Source organism: Petromyzon marinus, chromosome 72 (assembly GCF_048934315.1).
Source record: "Petromyzon marinus isolate PM22_M1 ecotype Great Lakes invasive population chromosome 72, UKy_Petmar_22M1.pri1.0, whole genome shotgun sequence".
Lineage (NCBI taxonomy): Eukaryota > Metazoa > Chordata > Hyperoartia > Petromyzontiformes > Petromyzontidae > Petromyzon > Petromyzon marinus.
The window spans coordinates 6,538,682-6,564,230 of NC_133738.1; the positions used below are offsets into that span (position 1 = coordinate 6,538,682).

General features: G+C 50.4%; 1 protein-coding gene and 1 long non-coding RNA gene across 3 annotated transcripts in view; both read right to left on the minus strand.

Annotated features, from left to right (window-relative positions):
- Positions 1–8,083: 8,083 nt before the first annotated feature.
- On the minus strand, positions 8,084–17,276 carry LOC142906934 (uncharacterized). Its single transcript, XR_012930578.1, has 2 exons — positions 15,961–17,276; positions 8,084–15,651 (listed from the first exon to the last, which is right to left on the minus strand). It is a non-coding gene; the product is annotated as an uncharacterized LOC142906934 (long non-coding RNA).
- A 799-nt stretch (positions 17,277–18,075) lies between these two features.
- Positions 18,076–25,549, minus strand: part of LOC116957284 (PHD finger protein 1-like) — an 83,835-nt gene continuing 76,361 nt past the window's right edge. For both annotated transcript variants that reach the window (XM_076055722.1, XM_076055721.1), the window contains 3 exons: positions 24,710–25,007; positions 23,734–23,804; positions 18,076–18,781 (listed from right to left, as the gene is read on the minus strand). In XM_076055722.1, coding sequence (XP_075911837.1) covers positions 18,424–18,781; positions 23,734–23,804; positions 24,710–25,007 — 727 coding nt within the window. In that variant the 3' untranslated portion in view covers positions 18,076–18,423. The remainder of the gene's footprint in view (positions 18,782–23,733; positions 23,805–24,709; positions 25,008–25,549) is intronic.

A 25,549-nucleotide genomic window follows, 5' to 3' on the forward strand; every position in this document is an offset into this window, starting at 1 on the left:
TTCTGTTGATGTAGACGCCACTGCTTCTTCATGTCATGCAGATGTAGATGCCACTAGTTCTTCATGTCATGCAGATGCCACTGGTTCTTCACGTTCTGCAGATGTAGTTGCAACTGGTTCTTCACGTCATGCAGATGTAGATGCCACTGGTTCTTCACGTTCTGTAGATGTAGTTGCAACTGGTTCTTCACGTTCTGTAGATGTAGTTGCAACTGGTTCTTCACGTTATGCAGATATAGATGCCACTGTTTATTTACGTTATGCAGATGTAGATGTCACTGGTTCTTCACGTTCTGTTGATGTAGACGCCACTGCTTCTTCATGTCATGCAGATGTAGATGCCACTGTTTATTTACGTTCTGTAGATGTAGATGCTACTGGTTCTTCACGTTCTTTAGATGTAGATGTCACTGGTTCTTCACATTCTGTAGATGTAAATGCCACTGGTTCTTCACGTTCTGTAGATGCCACTGGTTCTTCATGTGATGCAGATGTAAATGCCACTGGTTCTTCATGTCATGCAGATGTAGATGCCACTGGTTCTTCACGTTCTGTAGATGTAGTTGCAACTGGTTCTTCACGTTCTGCAGATGTAGATGCCACTGGTTCTTCATGTTATGCAGATATAGATGCCACTGTTTATTTACGTATGCAGATGTAGATGCCACTGGTTCTTCACGTTCTGTAGATGTAAATGCCACTGGTTCTTCACGTTCTGTAGATGCCACTGGTTCTTCATGTGATGCAGATGTAAATGCCACTGGTTCTTCATGTCATGCAGATGTAGATGCCACTGGTTCTTCACGTTCTGTAGATGTAGTTGCAACTGGTTCTTCACGTTCTGCAGATGTAGATGCCACTGGTTCTTCATGTTATGCAGATATAGATGCCACTGTTTATTTACGTTATGCAGATGTAGATGCCACTGGTTCTTCAAGTTCTGTTGATGTAGATGCCACTGGTTCTTCACGTTCTGCAGATGTAGATGTCACTGGTTCTTCACGTTCTGTTGATGTAGACGCCACTGCTTCTTCATGTCATGCAGATGTAGATGCCACTAGTTCTTCATGTCATGCAGATGTAGATGCCACTGTTTATTTACGTTCTGTAGATGTAGATGCTACTGGTTCTTCACGTTCTGTAGATGTAGATGTCACTGGTTCTTCACATTCTGTAGATGTAAATGCCACTGGTTCTTCACGTTCTGTAGATGCCACTAGTTCTTCACGTTCTGTAGATGTAGATGCCACTGGTTCTTCACGTTCTGTAAATGTAGATGCCACTGGTTCTTCACGTTCTGTAAATGTAGTTGCAACTGGTTCTTCATGTTATGCAGATGTAGATGCCACTGTTTATTTACGTTATGCAGATGTAGATGCCACTGGTTCTTCACGTTCTGTTGATGTAGATGCCACTGGTTCTTCACGTTCTGTAGATGTATATGCCACTGGTTCTTCACGTTATGTAGATGCCACTGTTTATTTACGTTCTGTAGATGTAGATGCCACTGGTTCTTCACGTTCTGCAGATGTAGTTGCAACTGGTTCTTCACGTTCTGCAGATGTAGATGCCACTGGTTTTTCACGTTCTAAAGATGTAGATGCCACTGGTTTTTCACGTTCTGTATATGTAGATACCACTGGTTTTTCACGTTCTAAAGATGTAGATGCCACTGGTTCTTCACGTTCTAAAGATGTAGATGCCACTGGTTCGTCACGTTATGCAGATGTAGATGCCACTGGTTCTTCACGTTCTGCAGATGTAGATGCCACTGGTTCTTTACGTTCTGTAGATGTAGATGCCACTGGTTCTTCACGTTCTGCTGATGTAGTTGCAACTGGTTCTTCATGTCATGCAGATGTAGATGCCACTGGTTCTTCACATTCTACAGATGTAGTTGCCATTGGTTCTTCAAGTTCTGTATATGTAGATGCCACTGGTTCTTCATGTTCTGCAGATGCCACTGGTTCTTCACATTCTACAGATGTAGTTGCCATTGGTTCTTCAAGTTCTGTATATGTAGATGCCACTGGTTCTTCATGTTCTGCAGATGCCACTGGTTCTTCACGTTCTGTAAATGTAGATGCCACTGTTTATTTACGTTATGCAGATGTAGATGCCACTGGTTCTTCACGTTCTGTTGATGTAGATGCCACTGGTTCTTCACGTTCTGTAGATGTATATGCCACTGGTTCTTCACGTTATGTAGATGCCACTGTTTATTTACGTTCTGTAGATGTAGATGCCACTGGTTCTTCACGTTCTGCAGATGTAGTTGCAACTGGTTCTTCACGTTCTGCAGATGTAGATGCCACTGGTTTTTCACGTTCTAAAGATGTAGATGCCACTGGTTTTTCACGTTCTGTATATGTAGATACCACTGGTTTTTCACGTTCTAAAGATGTAGATGCCACTGGTTCTTCACGTTCTAAAGATGTAGATGCCACTGGTTCGTCACGTTATGCAGATGTAGATGCCACTGGTTCTTCACGTTCTGCAGATGTAGATGCCACTGGTTCTTTACGTTCTGTAGATGTAGATGCCACTGGTTCTTCACGTTCTGCTGATGTAGTTGCAACTGGTTCTTCATGTCATGCAGATGTAGATGCCACTGGTTCTTCACATTCTACAGATGTAGTTGCCATTGGTTCTTCAAGTTCTGTATATGTAGATGCCACTGGTTCTTCATGTTCTGCAGATGCCACTGGTTCTTCACGTTATGCAGATGTAGATGCCACTGGTTCTTCATATTATGCAGATGTAGATGCCACTGGTTCTTCACGTTATGCAGATGTAGATGCCACTGGTTCTTCACGTTATGCAGATATAGATGCCACTGGTTCTTCAAGTTATGCAGATGTAGATGTCACTGATTCTTCACGTTCTGCAGATGCCACTGGTTCCTCACGTTCTGTAGATGTAGATGCCACCGGTTCTTCACGTTCTGCAGATGTAGACGTCACTGGTTGTTCACGTTCTGTAGATGTAGATGCCACTGCTTTATCATGTTATGCAGATGTAGATGGCACTGGTTCTTCACGTTCTGCGGATGTAGATGTCACTGGTTCTTCACATCCTGCAGATGTAGTTGCCACTGGTTCTTCATGTTCTGTATATGTAGATGTCACTGGTTCTTCACGTTCTGCAGATGCCACTGGTTCTTCACGTTCTGTAGATGTAGATGCCACTGGTTCTTCACGTTCTCCAGATGTAGATGCCACTGGTTCTTCACGTTCTGCAGATGTAGATGCCACTGTTTATTTACGTTCTGCAGATGTAGATCCCACTGGTTCTTCACGTTCTGTAGATGTAGACGTCACTGGTTCTTCACGTTCTACAGATGTAGATGCCACTGGTTCTTCACGTTCTGTAGATGTAGACGTCACTGGTTCTTTACGTTCTGGAGATGTAGATGCCACTGGTTCTTCACGTTCTGTAGATGTAGATGCCACTGGTTCTTCACGTTCTGTAGATGTATATGCCACTGGTTCTTCACGTTCTTTAGATGTAGATGCAACTGGTTCTTCACGTTCTGCAGATGTAGTTGCAACTGGTTCTTCACGTTCTGCAGATGTAGATGCCACTGGTTCTTCACGTTCTGTAGATGTAGATGCCACTGGTTCTTCATGTTATGCAGATGTAGATGCCACTGGTTCTTCAAGTTCTGTAGATGTAGATGCCACTGGTTCTTCAAGTTCTGCAGTTGTAGATGCCACTGGTTCTTGACGTTCTGCAGATGTCGATGCCACTGGTTCTTCATGTTCTACAGATGTAGATGCCACTGGTTCTTGACGTTCTGCAGAAGTAGATGCCACTGGTTCTTCACGTTCTGCAGTTGTAGATGCCACTGGTTCTTCACGTTCTGCAGATGTAGATGCCACTGGTTCTTTACGTTCTGCAGTTGTAGATGCCACTGGCTCTTAACGTTCTGCAGATGTAGATGCCACTGGTTCTTTATGTTCTGCAGATGTAGATGCCACTGGTTTTTCATGTTCTGTAGATGTAGATGCCACTGGTTCTTCACGTTCTGTTGATGTCGATGCCACTGGTTCTTCAAGTTCTGCAGATGTAGATGTCACTGGTTCTTCAAGTTCTGCAGATGTAGATGTCACTGTTTCTTCACGTTCTGCAGATGTAGATGCCACTGGTTCTTCAAGTTCTGCAGTTGTAGATGCCACTGGCTCTTCACGTTCTGCAGATGTAGATGCCACTGGTTCTTTATGTTCTGCAGATGTAGATGCCACTGGTTTTTCATGTTCTGTAGATGTAGATGCCACTGGTTCTTTATGTTCTGCAGATGTAGATGCCACTGGTTTTTCATGTTCTGTAGATGTAGATGCCACTGGCTCTTCACCTTCTGCAGATGTAGATGCCACTGGTTCTTCACGTTCTGTTGATGTCGATGCCACTGGCTCTTCACCTTCTGCAGATGTAGATGCCACTGGTTCTTCACGTTCTGTTGATGTAGATGCCACTGGCTCTTCACCTTCTGCAGATGTAGATGCCACTGGCTCTTCACGTTCTGCAGATGTAGATGCCACTGGTTCTTTATGTTCTGCACATGTAGATGCCACTGGTTTTTCATGTTCTGTAGATGTAGATGCCACTGGTTCTTCAAGTTCTGCAGTTGTAGATGCCACTGGCTCTTCACGTTCTGCAGATGTAGATGCCACTGGTTCTTCACGTTCTGCAGATGTAGATGCCACTGGTTCTTCACGTTCTGCAGATGTAGATGCCACTGGTTCTTCACGTTCTGCAGATGTAGTTGCAACTGGTTCTTCACGTTCTGCAGTTGTAGATGCCACTCAGTGCCGGATTATCCAAGTAGCAAAAGTAGCAAATGCTACGGGTCCCGCATTTCCAAGGACCCCGCGCTACATGCCCTCAAGATATCAATTACGGTTCAGTGATTATGCACTTGCTCGATTACAATCGTACTATACCGCCTTCAACTTTTTTAAAGAACGACCGGGTGTTTAAGGTTGGCCATCGTTCGCGTTACCTTGCTGTATAGCAAACGACGAAAAAAATACAATTACTTCACGATGCAAGTTAAAAATGCACATGTTTAAAATAACAATAATAGTTTAGGGCCCCTTCATCACATACTTGCCTTTCTTGATTTGAAGCTTTCGCGGACTGCAGCAATCCATTCGCGACGTGTCTCAGACCGGGGTTCGCGAACACAAAGCGGATTTGAGACACGGCAGAACCAACACCTCGCCGTGGCGGATCATTGTTTCAACGCTGTGGGCACACGTGACGCTGATAACACGTGACGCTGAAAACACGTGACACTGATAACACGTGACGCTGATAACACGTGACGCTGAAAACACGTGACGCTGTTTTCTCCGAGACCAAGGTGCTCTGCAAACCCTCCGGCCACCATCAGAGATTTGTTCAATAAAGCCGTCCAGATATACCAACACAGGCAGAACGTTAATCGAGAAGATGGATTCAGAGTGAGCGACCATTGGAAGGACGCGATAAACCACGTCGAGATTTAGCTGCCGTGATTCTCACTCACCCCACCCGAGTGCCTCGTTGTCCGATCACCAATTCAAGCTCATTTACTTGATGATTTCTCCAGCCCCACCCATCCCTGCAACGCCACAAACCCTCCCACCACCTCTCCCTCGTGAACTCCGGCAGCCACGACTCTACAAAACTCCTCCCTTCCCCCCCCCCGTGCCGAAATAAAGCCACAACGGCAAATGCATTTTCACGGAGACACGCAAACTCCAAATATCAGAAGCGATGTGGCTATCAATTCTAGATTTGAAGCTGTCGCGACTGCAAGGATCCACGCTCTTTGGTTCTATTCGGTAAAGTCACGTGGTAGGTAAAAAAAGACATAAACATAGAACCAAGAATAATAATTTAATTGTTTTATATTTTTATTATTTTATTGTTTCCCTTCTACGTGGTGACTTTACCGAAAGAACCAAGAATAATAATTTTATTGTTTAATATTTTTATTATTTTATTGTTTCCCTTCTACGTGGTGGTGACTTTACCCAAAGAACCAAGAATAATAATTTTATTGTTTTATATTTTTATTATTTTATTGTTTCCCTTCTACGTGGTGGTGACTTTACCCAAAGAACCAAGAATAATAATTTTATTGTTTTACAATAATTTTATTGTTTTATATTTTTATTATTTTATTGTGTCCCTTCTACGTGGTGGTGACTTTACCCAAAGAACCAAGAATAATAATTTTATTGTTTTATATTTTTATTATTTTATTGTTTCCCTTCTACGTGGTGGTGACTTTACCCAAAGAACCAAGAATAACAATTTTATTGTTTTATATTTTTATTATTTTATTGTGTCCCTTCTACGTGGTGGTGACTTTACCGAAAGAACCAAGAATACTAATTTTATTGTTTTATATTTTTTTATTTTATTGTTTCCCTTCTACGTGGTGGTGACTTTACCGAAAGAAACAAGAATAATCATTTTATTGTTTTACAATAATTTTATTTTTATATTTTTATTTTATTGTTTCCCTTCTACGTGGTGGTGACTTTACCGAAAGAACCAAGAATAATAATTTTATTGTTTAATATTTTTATTATTTTATTGTTCCCATATCTACGTGGTGGTGACTTTACCGAAAAAACCGAGAATAATAATTTAATTGTTTTATATTTTTATTGTTTTATTGTTTCCCTTCTACGTGGTGGTGACTTTACCGAAAAAAAACAGGAATAAGAATTTTATTGTTTTATATTTTTATTATATTATTGTTTCCCTTCTACGTTGTGGTGACTTTACCCAAAGAACCAAGAATAATAATTTTATTGTTTTATATTTTTATTATTTTATTGTTTCCCTTCTACGTGGTGGTGACTTTACCGAAAGAACTTAGAATAATAATTTTGTTTTATATTTTTATTATTTTATTGTTCCCATATCTACGTGGTGGTGACTTTACCGAAAAAACCAAGAATAATAATTTAATTGTTTTATATTTTTATTGTTTTATTGTTTCCCTTCTACGTGGTGGTGACTTTACCGAAAAAAACCAAGAATACAATGTAAGTGTTGTCTTCGAGACTGACTGGCCAACACCGGAGAGCAACATTCTTCAAGGCCTAGGGCGGACAACGGGCAAAGTCCGGCCCACCGAACTTGTCCAAATATTATTATTAAATTAAATTTTACCTTTCTCCTGTAACGCCCCCATTTCCCCATCAGATGGCGCACTTTGACCGGGAGTTACGACACGTTTTTTTTATCGTTCACGTTCGCGCAATTTGTTAAAGTGCCTTGCAAATAAACGCTTTGCTACCTGTTAAAAGGCCAAATCCTTTCAGGTAATGATTTTTAACGCGTCATTTATATTTAGTTCACACAAACGCTCCATCCATCTGTTCCTGGCCCGGCCCCTCTTGTCAAATTTTAGAACCCATTGTGGCCCGCGAGTCAAAGCAATTTGCCCGCCCCTGGGCTAGCTCTTACGACAATCACCACCACGATCATCATTATCACCACCACCACCACCACAATAAGCACCACCACGATCATCATCACGATGACAATCACCACCACCACCACCACAATAACCACCACCACGATCATCATCACGATGACAATCATCACCACCACCACAAATATCACCACCACCACAATAACCACCACCACGATCATCATCACGATGACAATCATCACCACCACCACCACAATAACCACCACCACGATCATCATCACGATGACAATCATCACCACCACCACCACAATAACCACCACCACGATCGTCACGATGACAATCATCATCACCACCACCACAATAACCACCACCACGATCGTCATCACGATGACAATCATCACCACCACCACGATCATCATTATCACCACCACAATAACCACCACCACGATCATTATCACGATGACAATAACCACCACCACCACGATCATCATCACGATGGCAATCATCACCTCACCACGATCATCATTATCACCACGACCACCACCACAATAACCACCACCACCACGATCATCATCACGATGACAATCACCACCACCACCACAATAATCACCACCACCAAAAATCAACACAATCACAAAAAAGAAATAAAATCCAAACCAGCCATCTTCTTTATTTAATCAAATCGACACTCAACACATTCTTACGTTCTTAACACTTTGTGTATACAATGTGTGTGTGTGTGTTTTGCATGCTGTGCGCATCATCTGTGCAATGCACATCATGTATGTAGAACTTATTTCGCAACGCACGTATCCAACCGTGCTAATCGGACGTGTGTGTGTGTGCACGTGTGTTGCCCGTGGAGAGCTTCACGAAATGCGTCGTCAAAGATGACGTTAAATAATGCGGGAGCCACGGGACATCGCTCTCGTATCTCCACGGTGTACGGGGAATGGCTCCGACTCCCGGCCACGCAGCTTTACCCGGGCCTCCCCACCATCATGAAGGCCCTCAATGATCGTGAGCAGAGGGTCAGGGACTCCGAACGAACAAAGAACAACCCCAGTGCCCAGGCCTACTGATGGTGTCATTTCGAGCATTTGACCAGCGTGCCTGCAAAGGTGATGCTGAATAATCCTTGCCAGGACGTTTTCCCGGCCTCACACTGAGGAAGGAGACGTCCCTGTAGTTAATAATAGGGTGGGTTTTCCCCCTTTTTTTTCTTTCTGGCAGCAAAACTGAAACCTTTCTACGAGGATTCATGTTCACTGCATTAACCGCAATGCCTGCAAGCCAAAATGCAAACAAAAAACACACACACTATGATAATCTGTGCATTAAGAATAGGTTTTACCCTTTTAACTGGCACAAAAACTGCCACCTTTATTCAAGGCATCGTGTTTGCAATAACCACAACACAAGCAGTCAAAAATGCAAACAAAAGAGACAACTCTGATAATAATATTGACACTGCCCTTGAATTTGATTTGTCCACACCCGAGACGGCTTTTCTTAGAGCCCCTTTAGTCTCCACTGGTGTTGGACCAGAAGACGCCAAAAGGCGTCACACAACTCAAAAACGGCGCACTATCAGAGTATTGAGGGCTCGGGGTGAGCATTAACATTATGAGACCTCCTTTGCCAGTAACAAGACATAGTAATAGGTTTTACCCCTTTTAACTGGCACAAAAACTGACACCTTTATTCAAATGCAATTTGACTGCTTGTGTTGTGGTTATTGCAGACATGATGCCTTGAATAAAGGTGTCAGTTTTTGTGCCAGTTAAAAGGGTAAAACCTATTCCTATATATCTTGTTACTGGCAAAGGAGGTCTCATAAAATATGTGCATTGTCCTTGAAACTGATTGGTCCACACCAAGGGACGGCCTTCTAAAGTGTGGACCAATCAGTTGCAAGGACAATGCATCATATTATCGGCGTGATTTTTGCTTGCATTTTGACTGCGGGTATTGTGATTAATGCGGTAAACATGAATCCTTGTTAACAAAAAAAAAGGTTTCAGTTCTGTTGCCAGAAAAAAAAGTGGAAAAACCCTTATTTATTATTCTTATATTTCGACACCGGTAAAGGAGGTCTAATGATGCAGCTGCTCAACCCGAGCTCTCAATGTCCTGATAGCGGCGATGTCTTTGTGCTGTGTGACGCCTTTTGCCCGTGTCCTCTGGTCTAACGCCGTTTGAGACGAGGCTCTAAAGAAAGCTGTCCTCTGGTGTGGACCAATCAGTTTCAAAGACGATGCATCGTCGTCGTCGTCGTCATCATCATCATACTGTCAGAGCGTGCTTTTTTGCTTGCATGTTCGCCACAATTAACTGCGGTTAACGCAGACGCGATTCCGCGCAAAAAGGTCTCAGTTTGGCGTTTTAACATCTTTTAACACGGCCGTGGTGAAAAAAGTGGAAACCCTACTCTTACATGGAGGAGGGAGGGCCAACCAGGGCATCCTTCCGAATTGCGCGGAACCCTTCCGGTGGTCCAGAGAGTCATGATGATGTCACGTAGGTAGGGCAGTCTGCACACAAAGACGCCACCCTCTCCCTCACTTCGCTTTGGGAGATCTCGTCTCTGGCACCCACCGCTTGTCCTGGTCTCAAGATTTCGGACAGCCACCCTTTTGAATTTCCTCCACAGACGGCACCTCAGCCTCACAGGGGGTGGGGCTACTTGCTCTCAATTCTAGAGGCACCGTAGCCACTAGCAAGGTCATCATCCGCCACCTTGCCACTCACAAGGGGTGTCTACTTCATCCCAATTCTAGAGGCACCGCAGCCTCAGCAGGGTCATCATCCCCCACATTGCCTCTCTCTCACTCACAAGGGGTGGCTACTTCATCCCAATTCTAGAGGCACCGCAGCCTCAGCAGGGTCATCATCCCCCACATTGCCTCTCTCTCACTCACAAGGGGTGGCTACTTCATCCCAATTCTAGAGGCACCGCAGCCTCAGCAGGGTCATCATCCCCCACATTGCCACTCGCTCACTCACAAGGGGTGGCTACTTCATCCCAATTCTAGAGGCACCGCAGCCTCAGCAAGGTCATCATCCCCCACCTTGCCACTCACAGGGGGGTGTCTACATCATCCCAATTCTAGAGGCAAACACAGCCTCAGCAAGGTCATCATCCCCCACATTGCCTCTCTCTCACTCACAAGGGGTGTCTACTTCATCCCAATTCTAGAGGCAAACGCAGCCTCAGCAAAGTCATCATCCCCCACATTGCCACTCACTCGCTCACTCACAAGGGGTGGCTACTTCATCCCAATTCTAGCGGCACCGCAGACCCAGAAAGGTCATCATCCCCCACATTGGCTCTCTCTCACTCACAAGGGGTGGCTACTTCATCCTAATTCTAGAGGCACCGCAGCCTCAGCAAGGTCATCATCCCCCACATTGCCACTCACTCACAAGGGGTGGCTACTTGCTCCCAATTCTAGAGGCAAACGCAGCCTCAGCAAGATCATCATCCCCCACATTGCCACTCACTCGCTCACTCACAAGGGGTGGCTACTTCATCCTAATCCTAGAGGCACCGCAGCCTCAGCAAGGTCATCATCCCCCACATTGCCTCTCGCTCACTCACAAGCGGTGTCTACTTCATCCCAATCCTAGAGGCAAACGCAGCCTCAGCAAGGTCATCATCCCCCACATTGCCTCTCTCTCACTCACAAGGGGTGTCTACTTGCTCCAAATTCTAGAGGCAAACGCAGCCTCAGCAAGGTCATCATCCCCCACCTTGCCACTCGCTCACTCACAAGGGGTGTCTACTTCATCCCAATTCTAGAGGCAAACGCTGCCTCAGCAAGGTCATCATCCCCCACATTTCCACTCACTCACTCACAAGGGGTGTCTACTTCATCCCAATTCTAGAGGCACCGCAGCCGCAGCAGGGTCATCATCCCCCACATTGCCTCTCTCTCACTCACAAGGGGTGGCTACTTCATCCCAATTCTAGAGGCACCGCAGCCTCAGCAGGGTCATCATCCCCCACATTGCCACTCGCTCACTCACAAGGGGTGGCTACTTCATCCCAATTCTAGAGGCACCGCAGCCTCAGCAAGGTCATCATCCCCCACCTTGCCACTCACAGGGGGGTGTCTACATCATCCCAATTCTAGAGGCAAACACAGCCTCAGCAAGGTCATCATCCCCCACATTGCCTCTCTCTCACTCACAAGGGGTGTCTACTTCATCCCAATTCTAGAGGCAAACGCAGCCTCAGCAAAGTCATCATCCCCCACATTGCCACTCACTCGCTCACTCACAAGGGGTGGCTACTTCATCCCAATTCTAGCGGCACCGCAGACCCAGCAAGGTCATCATCCCCCACATTGGCTCTCTCTCACTCACAAGGGGTGGCTACTTCATCCTAATTCTAGAGGCACCGCAGCCTCAGCAAGGTCATCATCCCCCACATTGCCACTCACTCACAAGGGGTGGCTACTTGCTCCCAATTCTAGAGGCAAACGCAGCCTCAGCAAGGTCATCATCCCCCACATTGCCACTCACTCGCTCACTCACAAGGGGTGGCTACTTCATCCTAATCCTAGAGGCACCGCAGCCTCAGCAAGGTCATCATCCCCCACATTGCCTCTCGCTCACTCACAAGCGGTGTCTACTTCATCCCAATCCTAGAGGCAAACGCAGCCTCAGCAAGGTCATCATCCCCCACATTGCCTCTCTCTCACTCACAAGGGGTGTCTACTTGCTCCAAATTCTAGAGGCAAACGCAGCCTCAGCAAGGTCATCATCCCCCACCTTGCCACTCGCTCACTCACAAGGGGTGTCTACTTCATCCCAATTCTAGAGGCAAACGCTGCCTCAGCAAGGTCATCATCCCCCACATTTCCACTCACTCACTCACAAGGGGTGTCTACTTCATCCCAATCCTAGAGGCACCGCAGCCTCAGCAAGGTCATCATCCCCTACATTGCCTCTCGCTCACTCACAAGCGGTGTCTACTTCATCCCAATCCTAGAGGCAAACGCAGCCTCAGCAAGCTCATCATCCCCCACATTGCCTCTCTCTCACTCACAAGGGGTGTCTACTTGCTCCCAATTCTAGAGGCAAACGCAGCCTCAGCAAGGTCATCATCCCCCACATTGCCACTCACTCGCTCACTCACAAGGGGTGGCTACTTCATCCCAATCCTAGAGGCAAACGCAGCCTCAGCAAGGTCATCATCCCCCACATTGCCTCTCTCTCACTCACAAGGGGTGGCTACTTGCTCCAAATTCTAGAGGCAAACGCAGCCTCAGCAAGGTCATCATCCCCCACCTTGCCACTCGCTCACTCACAAGGGGTGTCTACTTCATCCCAATTCTAGAGGCAAACGCTGCCTCAGCAAGGTCATCATCCCCCACATTTCCACTCACTCACTCACTCACAAGGGGTGTCTACTTCATCCCAATCCTAGAGGCACCGCAGCCTCAGCAAGGTCATCATCCCCCACATTGCCTCTCTCTCACTCACAAGGGGTGTCTACTTCATCCCAATCCTAGAGGCAAACGCAGCCTCAGCAAGGTCATCATCCCCCACATTGCCTCTCGCTCACTCACAAGGGGGTGGCTACTTCATCCCAATTCTAGCGGCACCGCAGACCCAGCAAGGTCATCATCCCCCACATTGCCTCTCTCTCACTCACAAGGGGTGGCTACTTCATCCCAATTCTAGCGGCACCGCAGACCCAGCAAGGTCATCATCCCCCACATTGCCTCTATCTCACTCACAAGGGGTGGCTACTTCATCCTAATTCTAGAGGCACCGCAGCCTCAGCAAGGTCATCATCCCCCACATTGCCTCTCGCTCACTCACAAGCGGTGTCTACTTCATCCCAATCCTAGAGGCAAACGCAGCCTCAGCAAGGTCATCATCCCCCACATTGCCTCTCTCTCACTCACAAGGGGTGGCTACTTGCTCCCAATCCTAGAGGCAAACGCAGCCTCAGCAAGGTCATCATCCCCCACATTGCCCCCATGATGTTACATCTAAACTGACGGGGTTTGCTCTCCCATCCCCCAAGACCTCATAGACCACCAAGGGAGACCTCATCCTCGCAGCGCAGCAATCCTTGAAAGGTCTGGACACAGTCCCATCGGTGAGCTCCTCTGGCAGGCAAGGAGGCTGCATTGGCCGGGTCGCATAGCAAGCCCCCATGCACAGCCACCGCATGCCCAGCCACCGCATGCCCAGCCACCGACACGGAGCTGATGGGCGAGTGGGTGGGTGAGTGTGCGAATGTGTGGGTGAGTGCCAAGGGTGAGTGTGTGGATGAGTGAGAGAGGGTGTGGGTGAGTGGGTGAGTGGGTGAGGACACGGGCTAGAGAAGAGATGGAGCTGATGCGGTACGGGAAGGACGTGGAGCTGGGTGGACTTGCCGAAGACCGGTACCAGCGGTGTCAAGATCGGCCTCTATCGAGAAGGCCCGTGAAGGACGCTACTTTGGCAGTGCCAGGCTAGGTGGACCGTGAGGCTACTGGGCAGTTGGAGGCAGTCGCCCTCCAGCAACAATGGAGGGCGGAGGAGCGACGCTCACAACAACGAGTGGAGCGCCGGGTGGCTAAAGCACAGCAGGTTGGCACAGTAGGGGGCACAGGTGGTGTATCAGCCAGTCATCTCAGTCAGTCGACCTATGGCACCTGGCTTTGTCCCGTAAAACTCCTCGTGCACCTAGCCTGGCACAGCAGTCAACCCATGGCACCTGCTGGGTCTCTCCCGTGACCTCCTCCTCATGCACCTAGCCTGGTACAGCAGTCAACCCATGGCCACCTGCTGGGTCTGCCCCGTGACCTCCTCGTGCACCTAGCCTGGCACAGCAGTACAACCCAGGCCTCCTGCTGGGTTTGTCACGTGACCTCCTCCTCCTCATGCACCTAGCCTGGCACAGCAGTACAACCCATGGCCTCCTGCTGGGTCTGTCACGTGACCTCCTCCTCATGCACCTAGCCTGGCACAGCAGTCAACCCAAGGCACCTGCTGGGTCTGTCCCGTGACGTCTTCCTGCACCTAGCCTGGCACAGCAGTACAACCCATGTCACCTGCTGGGTCTGTCCCGTGACCTCCTCATGCACCTAGCCTGGCACAGCAGTCAACCAACGCTACCCTGCTGGGTCTGTCACGTGACCTCCTCGTGCACCTAGCCTGGCACAGCACTACAACCCAGGCCTCCTGCTCGGTCTGTCCCGTGACCTCCTCCTCCTCATGCACCTAGCCTGGCACAGCAGTCAACCCAGGCCTCCTGCTCGGTCTGTCCCGTGACCTCCTCCTCCTCATGCACCTAGCCTGGCACTGCAGTCAACCAACGCTACCTGCTGGGTCTGCCCCGTGACCTCCTCGTGCACCTAGCCTGGCACAGCAGTCAACCAACGCCACCTGCTGGGTCTGTCACGTGACCTCCTCCTCCTCATGCACCTAGCCTGGCACAGCAGTAGAACCCAGGCCTCCTGCTGGGTCTGTCCCGTGACCTCCTCCTCCTCATGCACCTAGCCTGGCACAGCAGTCAACCAACGCTACCTGCTGGGTCTGTCCCGTGACCTCCTCATGCACCTAGCCTGGCACAGCACTACAACCCAGGCCTCCTGCTGGGTCTGTCCCGTGACCTCCTCCTCATGCACCTAGCCTGGCACAGCAGTCAACCAACGCTACCTGCTGGGTCTGCCCCGTGACCTCCTCCTCATGCACCTAGCCTGGCACAGCAGTACAACCCAGGCCTCCACCTAGGCCGACTCAACCTTCGCCTGAGTAGCTATGGAGCAGTGGTGTAGAGCAGCCAGCAGCGTCACGAGGGGAGAGACAAAGGCGGCCGGGCGTGGTGGCGCTGACCACCCACCTCCCTGGTGTAGCCACAGTGCCGGTGGCCTTCAAAGGGAGCGCTGCTACTCGCTAGCTAACAGCACTTGCCCCTACAGCCCTGCCAGAGGCTACCTGGGGGAGCTTTGTCTGTGTGTGTGGTGTGTGTAGTACATAGACACTGCTGCTGCTACTCGCTAGCTAACAGCACTTGCCCCTACAGCCCTGCTAGAGGCTACCTGGGGGAGCTTTGTCTGTGTGTGTGGTGTGTGTAGTACATAGACACTGCTGCTGCTACTCGCTAGCTAACAGCACTTGCCCCTATAGCCCTGCTAGAGGCTACCTGGGGGAGCTTTGTCTGTGTGTGGTGTGTGTAGTACATAGACACTGCTGCTGCTACTCGCTAGCTAACAGCACTTGCCCCTACAGCCCTGCTAGAGGCTACCTGGGGGAGCTTTGTCTGTGTGTGTGGTGTGTGTAGTACATAGACACTGCTGCTGCTACTCGCTAGCTAACAGCACTTGCCCCTACAGCCCTGCCAGAGGCTACCTGGGGGAGCTTTGTCTGTGTGTGTGGTGTGTGTAGTACATAGACACTGCTGCTACTCGCTAGCTAACAGCACTTGCCCCTACAGCCATGCTAGAGGCTACCTGGGGGAGTTTTGTCTGTGTGTGTGGTGTGTGTAGAACATAGACACTGCTGCTGCTACTCGCTACTAACAACACTTGCCCCTACAGCCCTGCCAGAGGCTACCTGGGGGAGCTTTGTCTGTTTGTGGTGTGTGTAGTACATAGACACTGCTGCTGCTACTCGCTACTAACAGCACTTGCCCCTACAGCCCTGCTAGAGGCTACCTGGGGGAGCTTTGTCTGTGCGTGGTGTGTGTAGTACATAGACACTGCTGCTGCTACTCGCTACTAGCAGCACTTGCCCCTACAGCCCTGCTAGAGGCTACCTGGGGTAGCTTTGTCTGTGTGTGTGGTGTGTGTAGTAGATAGACACTGCTGCTGCTACTCGCTACTAGCAGCACTTGCCCCTACAGCCCTGCTAGAGGCTACCTGGGGGAGCTTTGTCTGTGTGTGGTGTGTGTAGTACATAGACACTGCTGCTGCTACTCGCTACTAGCAGCACTTGCCCCTACAGCCCTGCCAGAGGCTACCTGGGGGAGCTTTGTCTGTGTGTGTGGTGTGTGTAGTACATAGACACTGCTGCTGCTACTCGCTACCAATAGCACTTGCCCCTACAGCCCTGCCAGAGGCTACCTGGGGGAGCTTTGTCTGTGTGTGGTGTGTGTAGTACATAGACACTGCTGCTGCTACTCGCTACCAACAGCACTTGCCCCTACAGCCCTGCCAGAGGCTACCTGGGGGAGCTTTGTCTGTGTGTGGTGTGTGTAGTACATAGACACTGCTGCTGCTAATCGCTACCAACAGCACTTGCCCCTACAGCCCTGCTAGAGGCTACCTGGGGGAGCTTTGTCTGTGTGTGGTGTGTGTAGTACATAGACACTGCTGCTGCTACTCGCTACTAACAGCACTTGCCCCTATAGCCCTGCCAGAGGCTACCTGGGGGAGCTTTGTCTGTGTGTGTGGTGTGTGTAGTACATAGACACTGCTGCTGCTACTCGCACTAACAGCACTTGCCCCTACAGCCCTGCTAGAGGCTACCTGGGGGAGCTTTGTCTGTGTGTGTGGTGTGTGTAGTACATAGACACAGCTACTCGCACTAACAGCACTTGCCCCTACAGCCCTGCTAGAGGCTACCTGGGGGAGCTTTGTCTGTGTGTGCGAGCGAGTGTCAGAATGGCGACGCTGCTTGGCTTCCACGTTCTCTCTCTCCCCCCCCCCCCCCCGTGTCTCTGTCTGTGTCCCCCCCCGTGTCTCTGTCTCCCCCCCGTGTCTCTGTCTCTCTGTCTCCCCCGTGTCTCTGTCTCCCGCCCGGTGTCTCTGTGTCACCCCCGTGTCTCTCTGTCTCCCCCCGTGTGTCTCTGTCTCTGTCTCCCCCGTGTCTCTGTGTCTCCCCGTGTCTCTGTCTGTGTCTCCCCCCCCGTGTCTGTCTCCCCCCGTGTCTCTGTCTGTGTCTCCCCCCGTGTCTCTGTCTCCCCCGTGTCTGTGTGTGTCTCCCCCCGTGTCTCTGTGTCTCCCCCCCGTGTCTCTGTGTCCCCCCGTGTCTCAGCGTGTCTCCCCCCCGGTGTCTCTGTGTCACCCCCGTGTCTCTGTCTCTGTCTCCCCCCGTGTCTCTGTCTCCCCCCCGTGTCTCTGTCTCCCCCCCGTGTCTCTGTCTACCCCCCGTGTCTCTGTCTGTATCCTCCCCACGTGTCTCTGTCTCCCCCGTGTCTCTGTCTCCCCCGTGTCTCTGTCTGTGTCTCCCCCGTGTCTCTGTCTCCCCCGTGTCTCTGTGTCCCCCCCATGTCTCTGTGTCTCCCCCGTGTCTCTGTCCCCCCCGTGTCTCTGTCTGTGTCCCCGTGTCTCTGTCTCCCCCCGTGTCTCTGTCTCCCCCCCGTGTCTCTGTCTGTGTCCCCGCCTAGGCGGTGCGTACCAGCCACTCCACCAGGTAGTGCGTGGAGCCGTCTGTGTGTCTCCCACGTGTCTCTGTGTCTCCCACGTGTCTCTGTCTGTGTCCCCGTGTCTCTGTCTCCCCCCGTTTCTCTGTCTGTGTCCCCGTGTCTCTGTCTCCCCCGTGTCTCTGTCTGTGTCCCCCACGTGTCTCTGTCTGTGTCCCCGTGTCTCTGTCTCCCCCGTGTCTCTGTGTGTGTCTCCCACGTGTCTCTGTGTCTCCCACGTGTCTCTGTCTGTGTCCCCGTGTCTCTGTGTGTGTCTCCCACGTGTCTCTGTGTCTCCCACGTGTCTCTGTCTGTGTCCCCGTGTCTCTGTGTGTGTCTCCCACGTGTCTCTGTGTCTCCCACGTGTCTCTGTCTGTGTCCCCGTGTCTCTGTCTCCCCCGTGTCTCTGTCTGTGTCCCCCACGTGTCTCTGTCTGTGTCCCCGTGTCTCTGTCTCTGTCTCCCACGTGTCTCTGTCTCCCCCACGTGTCTCTGTCTGTGTCCCCGTGTCTCTGTCTCTGTCTCCCCCCGTGTCTCTGTCTGTCTCCCCCCGTGTCTCTGTCTGTCTCCCCCCGTGTCTCTGTCTGTGTCCCCGTGTCTCTGTCTGTCTCCCCCCGTGTCTCTGTCTGTCTCCCCGCCTAGGCGGTGCGTCCCAGCCACTCCACCAGGTAGTGCGTGGAGCCGTCCGGCGACGTCCGCCGGCCCCGCACCACGAACCGCTCGCCGCAGGCCAGGCGGCCGAGCGAGCCGCCGAGGGCGAGGGCCGGAGGCGCGGGGACATCCAGAGACACGCAGAGACACGGCCGGTCCCTGGCGGAGACGGGCGGGGACGCGGGCACAGGGGACGGAGGCGGCGGCCGCACGGCCGCGAGCGGTGGGGTGAGGGTGAGCGGTGGGGTGAGGGTGAGCGGTGGTGGCGCTGGTGAGAGGGCCGGGGACCGCTCCCTCCGCCGGCTCCGCCTGCTGCTCCTGCTGCTGCTCCTGCTGCTGCTGATGCTGCTCGCACCCGAGGGGAAAGATTTAGCAAAGGGTCAAAGATCCACCAAAGATGGACAAAGATCCGACAAAGATCCATCAAAAATGGACAAAGATCCATCAAAGATCTATCAAAGATGGACAAAATTCCTCCTAAGATGGACAAAGATCCATCAAAGATGGACAAAGATCCATCAAAGATGGACAAAGATCCACCAAAGATGGACAAAGATCCTCCAAAGATGGACAAAGATCCTCCAAAGATGGACAAAGATCCTCCAAAGATGGACAAAGATTCTCCAAAGATGGACAAAGATCCTCCAAAGATGGACAAAGATCCACCAAAGATGGACAAAGATCCATCAAAGATCTATCAAAGATGGACAAAATTCCTCCAAAGATGGACAAAGATCCATCAAAGATGGACAAAGATCCTCCAAAGATGGACAAAGATCCACCAAAGATGGACAAAGATCCTCCAAAGATGGACAAAGATTCTCCAAAGATGGACAAAGATCCTCCAAAGATGGAGAAAGATCCACCAAAGATGGACAAAGATCCATCAAAGATCTATCAGAGATGGACAAAATTCCTCCAAAGATGGACAAAGATCCATCAAAGATGGACAAAGATCCTCCAAAGATGGACAAAGATCCACCAAAGATGGACAAAGATTCTCCAAAGATGGACAAAGATCCTCCAAAGATGGACAAAGATCCACCAAAGATGGACAAAGATCCATCAAAGATCTATCAAAGATGGACAAAATTCCTCCAAAGATGGACAAAGATCCATCAAAGATCCTCCAAAGATGGACAAAGATCCACCAAAGATGGACAAAGATCCTCCAAAGATGGACAAAGATTCTCCAAAGATGGACAAAGATCCTCCAAAGATGGAGTAAGATCCACCAAAGATGGACAAAGATCCATCAAAGATCTATCAAAGATGGACAAAATTCCTCCAAAGATGGACAAAGATCCATCAAAGATGGACAAAGATCCTCCAAAGATGGACAAAGATCCACCAAAGATGGACAAAGATCCTCCAAAGATGGACAAAGATCCATCAAAGATGGACAAAGATCCTCCAAAGATGGACAAAGATTCTCCAAAGATGGACAAAGATCCACCAAAGATGGACAAAGATCCTCCAAAGATGGACAAAGATCCACCAAAGATGGACAAAGATCCTCCAAAGATGGACAAAGATCCATCAAAGATGGACAAAGATCCTCCAAAGATGGACAAAGATTCTCCAAAGATGGACAAAGATCCTCCAAAGATGGACAAAGATCCACCAAAGATGGACAAAGATCCTCCAAAGATGGACAAAGATCCATCAAAGATGGACAAAGATCCTCCAAAGATGGACAAAGATCCTCCAAAGATGGACAAAGATCCTCCAAAGATGGACAAAGATCCACCAAAGATGGACAAAGATCCTCCAAAGATGGACAAAGATCCTCCAAAGATGGACAAAGATCCACCAAAGATGGACAAAGATCCTCCAAAGATGGACAAAGATCCTCCAAAGATAGACAAAGATCCACCAAAGATGGACAAAGATCCTCCAAAGATGGACAAAGATCCTCCAAAGATGGACAAAGATCCTCCAAAGATGGACAAAGATCCACCAAAGATGGACAAAAATCCTCCAAAGATGGACAAAGATCCTCCAAAGATAGACAAAGATCCACCAAAGATGGACAAAGATCCACCAAAGATGGACAAAGATCCATCAAAGATGGACAAAGATCCATCAAAGATGGACAAAGATCCACCAAAGATGGACAAAGATCCTCCAAAGATGGACAAAGATCCTCCAAAGATGGACAGATCCTCCAAAGATGGAAAAGATCCTCCAAAGATGGACAAAGATCCATCAAAGATGGACAAAGATCCATCAAAGATCCACCAAAGATGGACAAAGATCCATCAAAGATGGACAAAGATCCTCCAAAGATAGACAAAGATCCACCAAAGATGGACAAAGATCCACCAAAGATGGACAAAGATCCATCAAAGATGGACAAAGATCCACCAAAGATGGACAAAGATCCACCAAAGATGGACAAAGATCCTCCAAAGATGGACAAAGATCCTCCAAAGATGGACAGATCCTCCAAAGATGGAAAAGATCCTCCAAAGATGGACAAAGATCCATCAAAGATGGACAAAGATCCATCAAAGATCCACCAAAGATGGACAAAGATCCATCAAAGATCGACAAAGATCCTCCAAAGATGGACAAAGATCCATCAAAGATGGACAAAGATCCATCAAAGATGGACAAAGATCCACCAAAGATGGACAAAGATCCACCAAAGATGGACAAAGATCCTCCAAAGATGGACAAAGATCCTCCAAAGATGGACAGATCCTCCAAAGATGGAAAAGATCCTCCAAAGATGGACAAAGATCCATCAAAGATGGACAAAGATCCATCAAAGATCCACCAATGATGGACAAAGATCCACCAAAGATGGACAAAGATCCATCAAAGATGGACAAAGATCCTCCAAAGATGGACAAAGATCCACCAAAGTTCCGTTCCTTCACCTGAACAAGGCCACTTGTGCTGTGGCCCGAAAACGGCGTGAGAATTTCATTTCATTGCGTTTTACGTTTTATCAACATTTCATTTCCATTCCGCGTGGCGACTTCACCGAAGGAAGGCGGGCCCCCAGGCTTCGCCAGCGAGCGGCGGGGACAGCGGCGCTGCGTGTCATCGGCGCGCTGGTGGCGATGGGCCCCTCCAGGTGACACACGGAGGCGACCCTTCGACACTTTACCCAAGGGCTCCGCCTGACAAAGTAAAGGGGCGCGTTTCCCCGGGTCGCTGCAGCGGAGGGAGGGGGGGTCAGCCGTGTTGAAAGCCGCTGGGAGATCAAGCGAGACAAGGGCGGATATCTGCCACCCATCCATGGACCGGGGGAAGGTCATCGGCCACACAAACGGGGGGGACTGGTAGGTCCATGGAAGGGGGGAGAGAGAAAGAGAGAGAGGGCTAAAAGCTGCCCAACTGTAACAACCCGGGGCAAAGATCGAGCCGAGCGTACGACCGTGATCGTGCATTATGAAGAGGCGAGGGAATTCCAAAAGCCAGCAGGGGCGGGGGGAGATTAAACCTCGGACATTTCACGTGGCAAAATCACCACTGGGACCGGCCGGCCCGGTACGCAGGAAGAGTCAAACACATATCCCTCGGGCTCCTTCCCGTGGGTGCAACGCACGGCTCAGACACTCAAACGACCCCCAAACCCGTACTACTCCCCTCTTCGGTCCTCTCGGTAAAGTCTCGGCGATCTCTCCGTCCCACCTAACCCCCTGCAAGCGTAACAAAAGGCGGCTTAACTTAGCCGCCCGCCATCCCCCCCCCCCCCAACAACGGCCCTTCCTGGCTCCTCCCCCTGCCCCCCTTAACCTGCCTATATAATCTCGGGTCTCTGAGAGCTCGCTCAGCTCGACGCAGCAATTTTGCCGCGACGGTCTCCACCTCGGACGCCGCGAATCAATCCAGCCGTTCATTCATTTATTTGATGCCGGTGATTTTTCACCCGCGACGCGGTGACTTTGCCGAAAAAACCGCAAGGGAATGGATCCCTGCAGTGACGAAAGGCTTCAAATCTGGACGCTAAACCCCCGTGCCTGGACGAATGGCATTATTTAAATTCTATTTCGGGATTCACGTAGCATCCTTTCCAGGGCGCTTTGAGTTGCGAGCTGAGGACGTTCACTGGACAAGGTGACGTGGGGGTGCATGGAGGGGTGGGGGTGGCGGCCGGGAAATGGGAGCTGCTGACGTTGCTGGGGTAGCTGAGGCAGAATAAGGTGGAGTGCGATGGCGAGCGAGGTTCGTCTTGACGGGTGCAGCGTGGACGAGAGGCTGTGGGGGGTGGGTGGGGGTGGTACGGGTGGTGCGGGGCACGCGCGTGAAGTCGTGAAATGGGCAACGGATGAGGGTAGGTGAAAAGGCGATAGGGGCAGAGGTCTGGTGGCTGTACGGTTGAGCCGACGGAGGAGCACGGCGTAGGGTCGTCGGGAGAGATTGTGGCAAGGTGCACAAAGGAAGCGACACGTGGGATGCCGGGTCAGGCGTTATGGCCGTCGGAGGAAGATGACTCTGGGCGGGGGAGCGGGGGGGCTGGGAGTTGGTGAGTAAGAGGCGGGCGAAGGAAATGAGATCAGATTTTTCTTGACACGTGCAAAACTGAGTTCCATCACTGTGTCGTCCAGCAGATGTTCTCGCTTGGACCCGGCTTTGCATCCGCGATGTTGCGTGGATGCGCCGATGCCGGAACAGCGTGTTGGTAATTACAAGCCCATGGGCTGCACAAAAATCTAGCAGCCTCCTACCGTTGTTACTGAGCTGATCCGGCCCATGCCCTCCAATCACTCCAGACCAGGTGCCAGCATCATGACCAACTCGGGCATTGAAGTCACCCAACATGATGACTCTATCCCGAGGGGCCACTTTAGCCAGCACCTGTGACAGGAGGTCATGGAAGGCATCTCACTCATCGGCTTTGCCTGCATCCCTCCACGGATGTTCGTCTTCGGTGGGGGCATAAGTAACCACAACCACCAATCCTCGCCTCCGGTTGATGGGAAGGCGAGCCCAAAGTAGCCTGGCGCTTACAGCTTCCCACACCTCACCGCCACGCTCCCACGCCCCCTTCATTATTATGTTCAAAAGAAGAGCCACACCCTGTTGTTTGACAGTCTGCTGCCCAGAGTAGAGGACTGTCCACCCCTCATGGTGGCAGGAGCCAGAACCGGTCCACCGGACCTCCTGAATGCCACAGAGATCCAGGCGGTACCGGTCCAGCTCCCGTCACTGTGTCTCACCCCCCGTGTCTCACCTCCCGTGTCTCACCCCCGTGCCACGTCACTGTGTCTCACCCCCCGTGTCTCACCCCCCGTGTCTCACCCCCCATGTCTCACCCCCCGTGTCTCGTCACTGTGTCTCACCGTGTCTTGTCCACGTGGCGTGTGGAGCAGGCGAAGGAGTTGACTGGGAGTTCAGAGTCCAGATCCATATCCTGGCAATACAGCAAGCACCACGGTGGGTGGGTGGGTGGGTGAGTGAGTGGGTGAGTGAGTGGGTGGGTGGGTGGGTGGGTGAGTGGGTGAGTGGGTGAGTGAGTGGGTGAGTGAGTGAGTGGGTGAGTGAGTGGGTGGGTGAGTGGGTGAGTGGGTGGGTGAGTGGGTGAGTGGGTGGGTGAGTGAGTGGGTGAGTGAGTGAGTGGGTGAGTGGGTGAGTGGGTGAATGGGTGAGTGGGTGAATGAGCGGGTGGGTGAGTGGGTGAGTGGGTGGGTGAGTGGGTGAGTGGGTGGGTGGGTGAGTGGGTGGGTGAGTGGGTGAGTGGGTGGGTGAGTGGGTGAGTGGGTGGGTGAGTGGGTGGGTGAGTGGGTGAGTGGGTGGGTGAGTGAGTGGGTGAGTGAGTGAGTGGGTGAGTGAGTGAGTGGGTGAGTGGGTGAATGAGTGGGTGGGTGAGTGGGTGGGTGAATGAGTGGGTGAGTGGGTGAGTGAGTGGGTGGGTGGGTGAGTGGGTGGGTGGGTGGGTGAGTGGGTGGGTGAGAGTGGGTGAATGGGTGGGTGTGTGAAAGGGTGGGTGGGCACGTGAATGAGTTAAGTGGGTGGTTGGGTGGATAACTAAGTAGGTAAGTGAGTGGATAAGTAAGTAGGTAAGTGGGTGGGTGGGGGAGTGGGTGGGTGGGTGGGTGAGTGAGGGAGTGGTTGGGTAGGTAGATAAGTAAGTAGGTAAGTGGGTGGTTGGGTAGGTGAGTTTGTGGGTTGGGGAATAAGTGCATGTGTAGGTGACTGAGTGGGTGACTGAGTGGGTGAATGAGTGAGTGGGTGATTGGGTGAGTGGGTGAGCGGCTGAGTGGGTGGGTGAATGGGTCAGCGAGCGGGTGAGCGAGTGTTTAAAGGTACCGCGTTCACCTTTTTCAGCCGTATCTGCAGATGCCGCTGCTGGTGCTGTTGAGATGGGCGCGCGCGTGTGTGTGCGTGTGTGCGTGTGTGCGCGTGCGTGCGTGTTTGTGCGTGTGTGCGTGTGTGCGCGTGAGCGTGTGTGCGTGTGTGGGATGCTGTCTTCGCGAGCGGAGGAGGATGATGATTCGAGGCGGGAGGAGGCGGAGAAGAGGGGGGAGGAGGAGGAGGCGGGGGAGGAGAGGGAGGAGGAGTGGTGTCTCTGATGGAGCATTTCTTGCTCAGACGAGAATTGATGGAACTTGTCAATCTGAGCGAGGGAGACAGAGACGCAGACATTACACTCCACTACAGAATACACTACGCTACATACTACACTATACACTACACAATACACTACTATACACTACACTGCACACTACACACTACGCTACATACTACACTATACACTGCACTATACACTACATACTACACTATACACTACACAATACACTACTATACACTCCACTACACACTACACTACACTATACACTACACTATACACTACACAATACACTACTATACACTACACTATACACTACGCTACACACTACGCTACATACTACACTATACACTGCACTATACACTACTATACACTACACTACTACACTATACACTACTATACACTACACTGCACACTACACTATACACTACACTATACACGACACTATACACTACTATACACTATACACTACACACTACACTACACACTACACTACTATACACTACGCTACACACTACATATTCTTTGGGTCTTTCGCAACACGGTGGTGGTTTTTTGACGAATCAAATGGCTGCCAAATAAAAATTTGC